The sequence below is a fragment of the Polypterus senegalus genome, chromosome 18, assembly GCF_016835505.1.
Source record: "Polypterus senegalus isolate Bchr_013 chromosome 18, ASM1683550v1, whole genome shotgun sequence".
In the NCBI taxonomy this organism is placed as follows: domain Eukaryota; kingdom Metazoa; phylum Chordata; class Cladistia; order Polypteriformes; family Polypteridae; genus Polypterus; species Polypterus senegalus.
This window is the reverse complement of record NC_053171.1, coordinates 47420918-47437183: the sequence shown is the minus strand read 5'-3', so window position 1 is coordinate 47437183 and position 16266 is coordinate 47420918. Positions and strand designations below refer to the sequence as shown.

Sequence of the window (16266 nt, the reverse complement as noted above, 5' to 3'; positions counted from 1 at the left end):
CTTTTTGTACTGCCTTGTGTGTTGTGAACAGGCAATGCCTGGAGTAGTGAGCACCTTGTAGACAGCATGGTAGCCATCTTGCTCTGTACAGCTGTGAATGCATTGCAATCGGTTCAGCTTACAGACAGGTGTACAGTATGAGCAAACCCTGGGAAACGATCACACACAAACACATGGTCAGCTCAGCATTGCCAGTTAACTTGATGGCAGTCAATGGCGATGGTGTTGATCAGCAAAATTCACTAAAGCATTTTTCACAGTGAATTTGAAAGTTTCAGGGTGACCTTGTCCAAATTTTTCCTTGAAAATTCACCATGTGGCTGAGTTAGAGGATTTTTTCCCCAGCACCCTATGATGCTGTGTGACATCACAGAGCTGTAGCAGCCATGTTAGATGGGAATGTTACTACCCGATCTATGCTACCTGTTCTTTCACCCATGCACACTGTAAGTGTACTCTATCTCATCCTTTAAGGCGCTGCCCAATATGCTTTGTGCATACTGTGCATGAATAATTTCCAGCATATACACGCTTGCGTGGCACTCCAGGCAGATTTGTATCCACAACATTTATTACCCTAGTATTTTAATTCAAGATGTACATTAGCTGGGCGGCACGGTGGCGCAGTGGTAGCGCTGCTGCTTCGCAGTTAGGAGACCTGGGTTTGCTTCCCGGGTCCTCCCTGCGTGGAGTTTGCATGTTCTCTCCTGTCTGTGTGGATTTCCTCCGGGTGCTCCGGTTTCCTACCACGGTCCAAAGACATGCGAGTTTGGTGGATTGGCGATTCTAAATTGGCCCTAGTGTGTGCTTGGTGTGTTTGTATGTGTCCTGCGGTGGGTTGGCACCCTGCCCGGGATTGGTTCCTGCCTTGTGCCCTGTGTTGGCTGGGATTGGCTCCAGCAGACCCCCATGACCCTGTGTTTGGATTCAGCGGGTTGGAAGATGGATGGATGTACATTAGCTGACCGTATTAAGAACAGTATGAAAATACTTTGTTGTTCTGCACAGATTCATTGTATGTTCACTGTTGGATTAAGCATAATACTGATACTAATACTTAATACTGATACTCTGTATGTTCAATTCTTCATAATAACTATTCACAGTGGCTCCAAAATCCATACTGACCCCTACTCTCTCTTCTGTTTCTTTTTCCGGTTTCTTTGTGGTGGTGGTCTCTTGGTCTGGAACCCCTACAGATTTTATTTTTTCTCCAGCTTTTGGAGTTTTTTTGTTTTTTCTGTCCACCCTGGCCATCGGACCTTACTCTTATTCTATGTTAATTAATGTTGACTTATGTTTATTTTTTATTGTGTCTTCTATTTTTCTATTCATTTTGTAAAGCACTTTGAGCTACATTTTTTTGTATGAATATGTGCTATATAAATAAATGTTGATTGATTGATTGATTGATTGATAATGAGCGCCTCACTGCTGTATGTAATACAGACAGAATAAGGACAGGAGAGGTCCCCAAGTATATAATGCTGCATCACAGGCTCTGTGGATGTTAGTCAGATGTAGTGATATGGAGCTCTGGAGATGCAGAGAGAGATAAAGGAGTTTAATTTTATCTTAAGAAGTGTCTCAGTGTTTAGCACTGCTGCCTCACAGCTCAGGTCACATTTTTGACCACAATAATTGGTCCAGCATAGTGGGCAGACAGTTCTGTAGCCCTTGGGGACACTTAAAAGACCACTGCACCATTATAAACAATTCAAAATTAGTACAGTTTCTCCATTACTTTAATGCATTTTTCCAAGTTCACCAAAATTCCTAAACATTTCTGTGTTTCCACTGAAACTGAGGTGAACCGAATTCAACGACTTTCACTCATCACTCTTCTTCACTTGTGAATAACTGAAGAAGTTTAAAACTTAAAACACCGTTTTAATCAAAGCCTAACTGCATCCAGGTTACCTGTACTACGCTACTTTATATTGGCACTTACGTTGCATTGTCCTCTACAATGAAAAAAAGAAATAAGGGGCTAATTAACCCAAAATGACAACAAAACTGAGAATGCCTTTTAAAGGACCAGCAATCACACACCATGGGCCTCTCAGGGAGCAATACAACCCCTTTTCTGTGAGTGGTCCACCCCAGACACTTTTATGCCAAAAAGAGTCTTGTTTTCAACAGCAATTTCATTTGTTCACATTCCAGGTCCTTCTCTCAAATGTCAGCCTGGACAAAGAGCAGAGTGTCACGTAGGTCAGGTCCTGATGTAGCTTAATGCGGCTCCCTTGAGGTCTCAGCCTTGCACTAATCCAGCACCAGCCCTGACCCTATAATTAGCGCCTTGAGCATGGGAAAGGTGCTGTATAAATAAAATGTATGATTATTATTATTAATTAGCGCAAAGAGCACAAAAAAGTAATGCATAACTCCAATAGGGTTTAAAAAAATAACTATTTCACCTACAATCACACGTGCTTTATGTGAGCAAGACCTGCTTAAATCACTTTTATTGTTCGTTACCTGATGAACGCACACGCATATCTAACAAAAAAACAACAACTACGAGGCTTTTATTGAGCTTGTTGAAGTTCTCAGTCACTTGGAAACAGTCCTTGTCAAAATGATGAGATTTAAAAGATGTTCAGGGTCGGGGTTTATGAAAGGGCGGAAGCACCACCGTCTGCAGCTAAAATTATTATCTAAAATCACATTAGTCAAAGTCTTCCTGCCAGGCTGCATGGCTCTGTTTGTCTACCATTCTATACTTTAATGCATTTTCAGAACCCCGGTCCTCCAAGATCAATAAGCCACGACTGCACACATCCAGCAGCTGACTTGTTTAAAAGGATATGATTGTGTACCGAGGTGTTGTTAAGGCCTCAGCAGGATCATCGCCTCACATTCGCAGTTACAGAGATGAACCTCAAGCAAGGTGATCTCCTGTTCTTCATTCTCAGAAGCCTCTTTGACCTCTTATTAAGAACGGAGGCCTCACAGCCTCAAATAAATAGCATTAATCAGATTTGGGAGGATTACGGTTTTAAAGGACTGAAAATACAGACTCCTCCGTCACACTTGGAAGGATTTTTTTTGTATAAGCTAGGATCTGTATCCTTGACTTGTGAAATGGAGGTCTACAAATACCTCTTGGAGAAGTAAATGTCACAACATGAGGATGCTGGAAGAAATCTTCAGTTCATTCTGCCATGTAAGGGGTTTCCTGTAGTGAGTTTTCAAAGCTCATGGGCAATACAGGGGCGGGTTTTCTGTAATACCGTCGAGCAACCAACATGAGAATAAACATCTCCAGTATCTTCAGCATATGGTCCATTTCTGTAAAACAAGGTACATAAAAATCAGGGTAGTTATTACTTTAATGAGCCATAGTAAGTCAATCAACCAGTCTTCAGGCTCTATAATGAGTCACTTCACGGGTGAAGCAGCATTGCTCACTGTGTGTTGAATGGTATTTAGCTGCTCCAGCATGTGTCCTAACAGACAATGACTGACGTATTCTACAATATTAATACTGTGAAATTGTAACTAATACAGCTGGATGCAAATCTAATCACTTTACACTAGTAGAATAAATACTTTCTATCTATCTATCTATCTATCTATCTATCTATCTATCTATCTATCTATCTATCTATTTATCGTTGTCGCCAAAAGTTTTGTGAATGACACAAGTATTGCTTTTCACAAAGTTTGCTACCTCAGTGTTTTTAGATCTTTTAGTCAGATGTTTCTATGGTATACTAAAGTAGAATTACAAGCATTTCATAAGTTTCAAAGGCTTTAATTGACAATTACATTAAATTTATGCAAAGAGTCAATATTTGCAGTGTTGGCCCTTCTTTTTCAAGACCTTTGCAATTCACCCTGGCATGCTGTCAATCACCTTCTGGGCCAAATCCTGACTGATGGCAGCCCATTCTTGCATAATCAATGCTTGGTGTTTGTCAGAATTTGTGGGTTTTTGTTTGTCCACCCGCCTCTTGAGGATTCACCAGAGGTTCTCAATGGGATTAAGGTCTGGGGAGTTTCCTGGCCATGGACCCAAAATTTCGATGTTTTGTCCCCAGGCCACTTAGTTATAACTTTTGCCTTATGACACGGTGCTCCATCATGCTGGAAAAGGCATTGTTCATCACCAAACTGTTCTTGGATGGTTTGAAGAAGTTGCTCTCGGAGGATGTTTTGGTACCATTCTTTATTCGTGGCTGTGTTCTTAGGCTAAATTGTGATTGCCGCTGCCTTGGTTGAGAAGCAACCCCACACATGAATGGTCTCGAGATGCTTTACAGTTGGCATGACACAGGACTGATGGCAGTGCTCACCTTTTCTTCTCTGGACAATCTTTTTTCCAGATGCCCTAAACAATCGGAAAGGGGGTTCATCAGTGAAAATGACTTTACTCCAGTCCTCAGCAGTCCAATCCTTGTATGTTTTGAAGAATATAAGTCTGTCTCTGATGTTTTTCTTGGAGAGAAGTGGCTTCTTTGCTGCCCTTCTTGACACCAGTCCATCCTCTAAAAGTCTTCGCCTCACTGTGTGTGCAGATGCACTCACACCTGCCTGCTGCCATTCCTGAGCAAGCTCTACACTGGTGGTGCCCCGATCCTGCACCCATGAATAAAGAATGGTACCAAAATATCCTCCGAGAGCAGCTTCTCCCAACCTTACAAGAATAGTTTTGTGATGAACAAGGCCTTTTCCAGCATGATGGAGCACAGTGTCATAAGGCAAAAGTGAGAACTAAGTGGCTTGGGTAAGAAAACATCGAAAATGTTGGGCCCATGGCCAGGAAAATCCCCAGACCTTAATGCCATTGAGAACTTGTGGTGAATCCTCAAGAGGCAGATGGAGAAACAAAAACCCACACATTCTGACAAACTCTATGCATTGATTATGCAAAAATGGGCTGCCATCAGTCAGGATTTGGCCCAGAAGTTGATTGACAGCATGCCAGGGTGAATTGCAAAGGTCTTGAAAAAGAAGGGCCAACACTGCAAATACTGACACTTTGCATAAACTTAATGTAACTGTCAATAAAAGCCTTTGAAACTTATGAAATGCTTGTAATTATACTTCAGTGTACCATAGAAACATCTGAGAAAAAGATTTAAAAACACTGAAGTTGCAAACTTTGTGAAAAGCAATACTTGTGTCATTCTCAAAATGTTTGGCCATGACTATCTATCTATCTATCTATCTATCTATCTATCTATCTATCTATCTATCTATCTATCTATCTATCTATCTATCTATCTATCTATCTAAGGAAAAAGCAGTGCTAACCACTGTCCCAATGTATTTAAGCAAAACATTTATTGGTCAAAGAAGAAGTGACTTGTCCATTTTCTATTACTGAACCCTCTAAATTCAGTAGCTAAAGAAGCTGGAGTATCTCCATACACCTTCAGGCACTTAGCAATCATTGACAGGATGCAAGTTAGATTTGAAGATAGCATTAACCTGTACGTATCTGAGATGTAGGAAAACCAGAGTGTCCAGTGAAAAACCCAGAGAGACGCATTCAGAACTTGCCAGGGCCTGGATATGAAGCTCTGTAGTTGTGAGGCGGCAATGCTAACTACTGTGTCACCAGATTGCTCCAGAGTGTTGAAGCAAAAAACTTGATCTGTGACTGATTTATTTGTTGACATACTGCTATGTCCTTGGTCACAAGAGAAGCATCAAGATAAGATAAGTCCATGTGATATGAGCAGTAGCATGCATGGAGGCTGATACAGATTAACTCGGTCCTGTTAGTTCATGGGGCGTTCAATACAGTATACCATATGTACAAACACAGGTGATGGTGAGCTATTTTTGATTTTTTTCCTTTTTGCTTTACCCAGTGGTGCCCTACATTAGTCAGATATTTTTTATGCTTTGAATTATAAAATGTTTAGTGTACTCCCGACATAAAATCTTATACACTGTTCTGGTTTTGGGCTCATGTGGGATTGCACACAGCCAACACCCTCTCTTTCCATTCTTTCTCAGAGTTTGTCAGTAGTCAGCCTGATTTCTCATACTGGCATTCTTACTCTCATCCACATATGGTAATCATATTTTTTAATCAAAAATATCATCTGTGTCCAGTTTTTTGGTTACTGTGTTGTTCAGAGAAAATGCTTTTTCAAAACACTTTACAAGACAATGGAGACATAGTAACAGTAAGCAAGCAATACTTAATGGAGGCATGATGGTATAGTGGTAATGACTGCTGCTTTGTGGACATCTTGGTTTTGAGTCCTGCTATCTGTATGGAGTTTCCATGTTGCTCCTGGGTTTGTGTGGATTTTTGTTGAAGTACCATGAGATTTCTTCCAGATCAACAACAATCCTGTGCCCTTTGCAAAGCATTATAAAGCATGCTCACTCTCATAGATAAATTGCTGGATTTTATGATATTTTTGAAAAATAAGTCCTTTTTATTTTAAGCATCATCCAGTCAATATTGTACCCAATTCTGTGAGTCCTAGCACAGCACTGTAGGCACTGTATATCCCATGTGTAAAGATCTACAGCTAGAAAGGAGCATTCATATCACATCCGCCCCAACAAATATAAAACTTTGTGTAATTGCCTACCTGAGGCTCTTCCTTCCCAGTAGAAGGAACTCCAGCAGGGAATTACATTATAACCAGTGAGAGTCTCCATGATGAGAGGCTGTAAAGTAGTGATGACCATGCAGAGGATAATCGTGGCATATTTTGGCACCAAGTTTAAGGTACGTTCGGCAATCTGGAAGGAACCCCTCATCAACAAGTTAAACACATACAGAGATGTGAGGGTGGAGATGGTCATCAAGATCCCGATGTAGAAAAGCGGGTTATGGACATCAAGCTTCAAAACAGAAACACACACAGTTGTTTTAATCTTTCTGAGAGTTAATTAAGAAACTTCCCCTGCAGTCCCTTAATGACATAAACAGATAAGAAACCCTTCAATAGTGTAAAGCAAGACACAGTTATTTATTTTTATAGTACTGTATCTTATGCAAAGGAGGTCCACCCTAAAGCAAGAAATAAAGGAAGGCATCGTCCAGCAAGATCAAAATTCTTATGCCAGTAATAACTACTCATTTACTTTACAACAAAAGCCTGCAGAACAGCAATTACTGGTGTAAAATGTGAGTATTGTTTATGTCTCTGAAATCTCTAGTGGGTCAAAAGTAGGTCATGGGCACAGGATGGTCCCATCTAATAATATAAGGAGGTTTTATATGTATATACTAGGGGGCTTTGCCCCCTGCTCGCTTCGCTTGCCAACCCCTTTAACCCCCCTGCCTGAACTTTGTGCAGTTGTGAAGAGAGGGGCTGAATGCACCCGCTCCTCCAAACCCACACTTAAATGGTGATACAATGGGATAGAAGCTCAATCAGCTACTGGCTTGCTGATGCTGTTAAGCCACGTGATCTGCACTTCGCTCGCCTACCCCTTCCCTCCCCCCTCGCCAGCGCTACGCGCTCTCATACCATGTGATCTAAACTTTGTTCGCATACCAATTCACCCCCACATGACCTGTTGTGAAGAGTGTGACTGAATGCACACCAAGGTGACGCGGTCGCTCCTCTGAAACCCCTCTTTAATGGTGATACATTGGGGAACAAGTAACAGTTGGTTTTTTTTACCATCTCTTTGCTTGATCAGCTGCTAGTTTGCTGCTGCTTTTGTTCCCCGTGTTCGGCATTTGGGCACTGCTTTGAACGTTTAAAGCCTATACAGCACCTGTCCTTTTGTCCTTAAATCAGTGGTTCTCAACCTGTGGGGCGGGCCCCTCTAGGGGGGCACGAAGTAACAAAAAGGGGGCGCGAAGATGTGAAAAAAAGAAAATAAGAATCAAAAATATGAAAAAAAACATCTGTTGAAACCAAAACAAATTAACCTTAACTCCATTTTGACACTAGAACAATAAATACAGAGTTAGATAAATGTCGATAAAAGTTAAGTAGGTACTGTATAATAAAATATGCATCTACATTTCAAAAAAATGTTAGGTGGGGCGCAATTAAAACTGTTATGAAAACTCGGGTCTCAAATACTTAAAGGTTGAGAAATGCTGCCTTAAACACTATGCAATCTCTTTTTGTCTCTGCATGTGTATCACGGGACTTGCTTGCAAAGGTGGTAAGTATGACGTGACGTGCCTGTCTTGCGGGATGTGAAAGTGTCTCTCTTTAAAAGATAATGTCTCGTCACCGGAAAAAAGTCTTGCCCAAGATTTATATATATATATATATAGTGCCCCACCGGGACACCCAGAGCAGGGAAGGACCAGGGGCCTCATGTATAAATGGTGCATACGCACAGAAATGTTGCGTAAGAACTTTTTCACGTTCAAATCGCGATGTATAAAACCTACACTTGGCGTAAAGCCACACACTTTTCCACGGTACCTCATACCTTGTCGTACGCAAGTTCTCCGCTCGGTTTTGCAAACTGGCGGCACCCAGCGTCAAAGCAATGGTACTGTTCTTGTGTGATTACTCATTATTTTCATGACGCGGCTTTATAAATACACAGAAACTAACCGCATATTGTTTATTAGTGTAATGCATCTGACTGTAATTAACTCGTAACAATATAATGGTCCAGGGAACAGCCATAGTATTCCAAATACCATAACTGCTTTAGCGTTCTTCTTCTTCTTCTTCTTTCAGCTCCTCCCATTAGGAGTTGCCACAGCGGATCATCTTTTTCCATATTACTCTCACTGCACGACTCGGAGTATTTATATCACTGTATCTGAGTGTGAATCACAGCAGCAGCTGATCGGAAAGAGAATTATCGGTATACAGCTTCAAGGACACACTGTCTCAGCCACTGCAAAATGTTTTAAAGCCTTTCCTGTAGGGACCTCGCGGTTCAGAAACAGTTTAATCCCTAGAACTTTAAACGCACTCAATCAATTGCTCCTTGTAGAACTGTTTGTACTTATGAGTACAATCACCCCACTGTAAACTTGCACTACAGTTATAATATCTCACAACCTGGGCCACTTTATAAAGCGCGTATTTACATATGATGACGATATCATTTTTAAGGTGAAATGCAGCAAAATATGTTTGTTAAATTATACACATAAAACTTTAACTTCATTTAAATAATCTTCTTCACTGGGAGTGTCGTGAAGGATAGAATAATTAAACATGTACTACGCGCTAGGCTTACAGATAGCTTAACTTCTATTACAGAGCTGATTGTATGGCGATCGGTTACTTGGGGAAAGAAAAGCACTGACTGCAGTGACGGCTACGCCAATATATATTGAATATAAAACAGAAAGAAAATAACAACACAGCTAAAAACGCAGCGACAAATTTCGACAAAAGATAAATGCTTGTCATGAGCACGAGGCTCATGAAACACATGTTTAATAAATGCTTTAGCTCCTATCATCATGAAAATGACATCACGTATACATCTCAGTATTTTAGTTATTCAGAGAGCTGTAATATCACAAATGTAATGGACTCTGTGTCCAGTTGGAGGAAGAGAGCCAGTTTAAGAAGCAAGTAGTGATTCACACACATAGATCACATACGAGTAGAAGATCAAATACAAAACAAAGCATTTAACGTGCTACTTTAATTACGATGTGATTTGAGAAACTGGTTAATTAAACGATTTTAAGATGAAGTTTATAATGTTCTACTAAATGACAAAATAAACTACGTGATTAAAGTGGAAAATTCCAGATTAAAGTTGACATTTCGTGCTTTTTCCCCACTGTGTGCCTTTTTTCTCTGTACCCTAATAAACTTTCATATGACACTCAGTGGGCTTACAACTCTTCTTTTCACGGCAACTTTGATATGTGACTTCTTTTTTATTTCCGGCACTGTGCGATTTTGTGAATGTGAGCTTTCAAGCTTCTCCAACACGCTATGTCACTCGATCAACTTCATTTTGTTGATTATACCACGGTTTATTTGAACAAATAGTATGTTTTTCCTTTGCCTCCACTTGGTATTCGCTGAAATTCTTATATTTTCCCCGTGCTTTTCCCATTGTCTTTTCACAGAAGGCTGCGCTTAAGGGCGATTTATATTGATTTGCATATTCAAATAGGCGTAATTCTGGGAGGATTTGGGGCGTTACAAAATGCGTGCACGGCGTTAGTTTTCACGCTGATCGGGATTTATGTAGCGAAGAGCGTGGAAGTTGGAGTACGCACAGATTCCTGCATCTGGATTTTTCTTTGCGTAAGCACATTTCGGCTTTTGTTCTTACGCCATGTTATAGTGCGAGTTCTACGCACGGCATTATACATGAGGGCCCAGGAGAGGGGCAATATCTCCCCTGGGCACAAGAGGGCTGCCCCCCTGATTTCCATCAAAGAGCACGGATACGGAGCTGGGAAGCACCTGGATGGTTCCCAAGCACAGGAGGACAGCACTTCCGCCACACCAGGAAGTGCTGCCAGAAGACCATCTCAGAGCACCTGGAGAACGTCCGGGGCGTTGTATAAGAGGCACTGTATTTGGGGAGCTGGCAATGCTCAGGAGGAGAGGTGGAAAGGCAGAAGGAGAAGTCTGGAGAGGAGAGAAATGGACTGACAAAGGTGTTTGGTGCAGGAGCACTGTGTTGTGTGCTGGACTTTATAAAGTAAAGAGTGTGTTTTTTTGGAATATTGTGTCCGTGTCTGTCTGTGTCGAGGCTGATCTACCACTATAGATGTATATATATATATACTACAATATGTGTATATATATATATATATATATATATATATATATATATATATATATATATATATATATATATATATATATTGTGGGGAACAGCCCAGACACAGACAGGTAGACATCTTTGATTGCACCACAACATGTTTATTTACACTATACACAATGTTAAACACACACACCCCAGTGCCGCAGCACCAATCACCCTCAGTCCAGGCCCTCAACAATGCCTCAATGCCTTTCTTCGCCACCTCCTCTCCTCTCCTCCAAGACTCTGTCCACTTCCACCTGACTCCTGCCGTCGAATGGAGGGAGGCGGCCCCTTATATACATGCCCAGATGTGCTCCAGGTGCTTCCCGACACTTTTCCGCCGGCACTTCCCTGTGTGGTGGAAGTGCCGGCTGCGCACCCGGATGAACTCCGGGTGTCCCCGGTCCTCTTCCCCCCAGCACTTTCGGGTGTGATGGAAGTGCTGAGGTCCAGGGATCCAAAGGCAGTGGGGCGCCCCCTGGCGGTGACCATGGGTCCCTACAGGATTCAACTTCAAAGCTCTGTACCCGTGACCCCCAAAGCAACCAGGGCAGTCACCCCCTCGTGGTCTGGAGGAGGTGCAAGCCCTCCTCCGGTCCTCCTGGGCATCCTGGCTGGATATCACCCCTAGCCGCTCACTACTATATATATAGTGATTCATCTTCTTGCTGGTGGACATCTGTCCTTGCTAAGGAAACCTTACAGGGAGAGCAGAGGAGAAGTTGGTTTGAATGGATGCACTGCAGCTCATGATGGATTTTATAGACAGGCACTGACTGTTTAAACCTGCGGATTTTAATTATTTATTGTTGTTTTAACTTCAACAAGAACACTGCTTTAATGGTGTAAACGTAAGCACACTGAGACAGACAAGATTAAGTGTTGGGGAAACCGTCCCCGTATAGTATCGTTTTAGGGTCAGTACAAAAACAGCCTAGATGTATACATCTTCACATACAACATGCTGGTGGCAAGATGGCGTATTTGTAGAGGCGGGGACGGCGAAAAGGATGTGGGGAACAACAGGGAACCCTGGGAGCAAGGTGGTGTCATCAGGAAGGGACGGTACGTGACTAAGCGATGCAGAAGGAGTGCGGTTATCTGGTTGTAGAATGGGAAGTAAGCTCACGCACCCGGGCTCTTTGGCAGATTGTCCTTCCTGTGAGAGAACAGAGAGATAAGTTACTGCACTGGCTTCTTCCCCTGTGTTCCGGGTTCACGCGACACATCGGGTCCTTTGGCTGCCCCCTACTCGCACATGTGTGACAATGGATTATTCATTGACTTATTTATGGAGATCTTCACTGCACTTTATTTGTTTTGGTAATAAAAGCACCATGCATTTTTACACCTACCCTAGCTGTGTGTGTGAGTCCTCATTGACCAGTCCATCATCGGTTTATATCTATCAGTATTTCAAGTTTAAAAGGAGTGTGCCAGTTGTGGAAAAACCAGGCATAACAGTGGCCGGACTTGATAAAGGCTGTTCTCTTGCAATCGTCATGAAGTCAGACAGAGCATGAGCAATTTTGCAAAGAAGAATGGAGGAGAACCGCTGTGTGCAGAAATGAAAAGCTGATAAGGAGAGACCAGTGAGCACAGACTATCATGGCTGCCTTAGGTGTATCTACTAAATATTGACCCATAGGGGATGAATACTTATGTGATTGATTATTTTGTGTTTTATATTTGTAATTAATTTAGGCCACTTCTGCAGAGATTCTTTTTCTGTTGATCAGTGTCAAAAAAGGCATGTCCAATGCACTGTGATTCAATGCTGTACTATTTTTCTATTATAATAAAAAAAATCTTGGGACGAGATAAGACTAATCCTGTGACGAGACATGACTTTTTGAAGAGACTTTTTGTAAGGAAGTCCCGCAAGATGGAGACTTTTACCATAAAATTCTTTTAAGTCACACCATACTTACAACCTTTGGAAGAAAGTCATGCGCGACGGAGACTTTTGCCATGAGATTCTTTCAAGTCACGTCCTACTTACAACTATTTTCAAAGAAAATCACAGTCATCAGGTGCATTCCAGCACTTAACCTGGACAGACACCAATCCATTAAAGGGCTTACTTATGAACACACACACACACACACACACTTACGAAGATCCAGTTTAGAATTACCCATTCATCTAAATATGGCAGCGAAAAACGACGAAGTCAAACAAATTAATGCAAAAAATTGTCAATTGGTTACACGGCAAATTAATTAAATGCGTATGAATAGACTATGCTGAAGCAGGTGGTGGTGATCGTGTGGAAGATGAAAACATCAATTTACAATATCCTCAAGAATATCTACAATTGTTAACACCATCCGGTCTTCCAGAGGGGACTGGGCAGTCTAATGGTCTGGAATCCCTACAGATTTTATTTTTTTCTCTAGCCGTCTGGAGTTTTTTTTTGTTTTTTCTGTCCCCCCTGGCCATTGGACCTTACTTATTCAATGTTAATTAATGTTGACTTATTTTGTTTTCTTATTGTGTCTTTTTTTTTTCTATTCTTTATTATGTAAAGTACTTTGAGCTACTGTGTGTATAAAAATGTGCTACTGTATATAAATAAATGTTGTTGTTGTTCCACCAGCAGAATTACTGTTGAAAGAAGGATGTGTCCTAATGTTATCGCGTAACTTATGTATAAGTGATGGACTATGCAATAGGACAAGATTAGTTGTATTAAAAATTGGTTGAACAATTCTAACATGTAAAATTTTAATAGGCGACAAGAAAGGTAATGTAGTACATATTTCGTGAATAACATTAGACACTGTGACGGACAGCCGGGTCCCATGCCCGGCCGGGACGCCTCTGCTGCATACGTCCTGGGGGAGCCACCATGGACAGTGCTATACCTTCCCCGGGGCGCCTGGGGGCAGTCTCCCTGGCCGTGGGTCATTCCTCATCCTGTGTGTTTTGTACACGTGCCTCTGAGTGGTCTGTGCTGGGTCGGGCGCTATATAGCACCTTTTACAACACCAAAGGAGATCTTGATATGCCATTCGTATTAAAACGTTTACAGTTTTCCATGAGAATAACTTTTGCTATGACAATTAACAAATCACAGGGATAAACATTCGAAAAAGTCGGTTTATTTATTAGAGAGAAAGAAATGATATTCACTCATGGGCAGTTATACGTTGCGTTGTCACAATGTAAATCCAAACACAGAATCAAAATTCATTGTGATATTGACAAAAAGTTAATTCCAAATATTGTTTCAACTGAAATTTTAAAGGAAAAGTGAAAACAATGCATATGTAACAATTCCCATTAAAATAATCTCTTTAAATTGTATATCCGGTTAACCAAACCCGGGGTTGGTGAGCAAAGCAAGCGGGGGCAGAGCCCCCATCATCCTCTTTAATAAAACCCTTGTGTGCGTCCAGTGTCCGTGTGTCTTCTGGTGAAGTGCGCATGCGCGGGGCCACACAGCACGTGTTCAGTCTCTTCCTGTGCATTCCCTGGGCAGAGAGATACACACACAGGCGCGCACGAGTCACACACACACACACACACACAGGCGCGCACGAGTCACACACACACACACAGGTGCGCACGGGTCACACACACACACACACAGGCGCGCACGAGTCACGCACACACACAGGCGCGCACAGTCCGTGTGTGTCTTCTGGAGAAGTGCGCATGTGCGGAGCCACACAGCATGTGTTCAGGCTCTTCCTATGCATTCCCTGTGCAGAGAGAGACAGACACACACACACAGGCGCGCGCGAGTCACACACACACATACTGTACACACGCGAGACAAACAGGCACGCGCGACAGACAGATAGACAGACAGACAGACACACAGACACAGAGGCGTGCGCTTAAGAGACAGACACGCGAGAGACACACACAAAGGCGTGCAAGAGAGACACACACACAGGCACGCGCGTGCATTGTTGCAATGTTACTTTTCTTGGTTGTTTATTAAATTAAAGATTTTTCAAATGTTGATTTTTTTCCCCTGTGCTTAAAACTCATTAAAAAAAGGGTTTTTAGCGAGCGGGTCATAAGGCTATAGCACAAATTCTTGCAGTGTTAGTTTTCTCTGTTGTTCAAGGTTTTCTTAGTGTTAGTCAATGTTTTTACATTTATTTTACTATTACGCTGTGCTTTCTATGGTATAGTTAACTATATTTGTGCTTAAAAAATATATATTTACATACAGTTCATACGGTCTGGAACGGATTATGGTCGTGAACCGAGGTTCCACTGTATTACTGTCAGACAAAATTACAGGCATTTCACGGAAATACAAACCAGTATTACTGAGAGAGAAAATTAAAGGCACACAATACAGTGACACATATTACAGCCACATACAAGGTCCCTTGCCATTTAATATAGACTGTTCCTACTAATGTCTATGCACTACTGTTCTAGCGCCCGTTATTTTAACGGGCCTAATGTCTAGTATTACAATAAAATGCAAAACACTTCCGAGGGGGTGAATACTTTTTACAGGCACTGTACGTTGTCTAGACAACAGGTGTAAGTACAGCAGCTATATATTTGTTCTCTTCCATTTCATATTTTCATATATTATTGTGCTACTCCATTGAATTCAATGACATTTTTTGTCATTTTAATGAAAAAGATGTTTTCTTTTGCTTTACAGGATAAGCATTTACATTTAACATGTCATGTCATGTGATAGCATGTGACTAGAAGTTAGGATCATGTAGCATGGGACAGTAAAGACAAGGTGTCATGTCGTCAGTGAAGGTGTGATCAGTGATTTTACCGCTTCCTTGTAGTATTTCCCATCCGCCCACAGGACAGCATTGATAAACTGCAGAACTGGCAGCAGAATCATGGTTTGGGAGATTGATACTCTCAGAATGGTGTAGACTTTTCTGCACACAAGAGAAAAGAACAATAAGGCTCCAAGTAACACAAAATTCTGCTTAATAATTCCATCCTGGAATGTAACACATGCGCATCCCTGGACACATGAGACAAAGGGAAGAAACACACCTTTCTGTGCTAGATGGTGCTTTACAGATGGCTCCTGGTAACAGTGAACTAATCCAATCATGGACATACTATATATTCTACACAGCTACAGCATCATGCATTTACTGGAACTGCTTTCAACATATTTTAGCTGACACAAATTGAAAAAATGAACAAAAGATTAAAAGGCTTAAAGGTTGTGAATTGGATTTATTTCTTACTTTTGAGTTTAAAAACTGTCGTTTTTATTTTCATTTTAAATGTACTATTATATTTAATGAATTCATTGTCACAACTGAAGACACTGGTACTGTTTCATCGCCGACCCCACCTTAGGCACTTTCAAGCCCACTGTTAATTCACAGCTTCTGTCAAGTCACATGCAACTGCCAGTGATTTATAATGGAAACAAAAAGAAATCAATTAAATATTCCTGTCATATTTAACATTTGCAGCAAGTATACTTACTTGGTAATTTTCAACTTTGGTAGACACAGGCAACAACAACAGCAGGGACCAACACTCATAGGTGTTTCAAGGAACTGCAGCTTATCAAGAAGCTCATTTTGGCCCCCCAGGTAGGCAACAGTCAGATGA

General features: G+C 41.5%; 1 protein-coding gene across 1 annotated transcript; it reads right to left on the bottom strand.

The window, feature by feature from the left end:
• Positions 1–2474: 2474 nt before the first annotated feature.
• Positions 2475–15563, bottom strand: LOC120519017 (organic solute transporter subunit alpha-like). The gene is made up of 3 exons (XM_039742096.1): positions 15458–15563; positions 6564–6819; positions 2475–3294 (listed from the first exon to the last, which is right to left on the bottom strand). Exons 1-3 carry the CDS (start codon positions 15527–15529, stop codon positions 3158–3160), a joined length of 465 nt encoding a protein of 154 aa, XP_039598030.1. The 5' UTR covers positions 15530–15563; the 3' UTR covers positions 2475–3157.
• Positions 15564–16266: the final 703 nt, after the last annotated feature.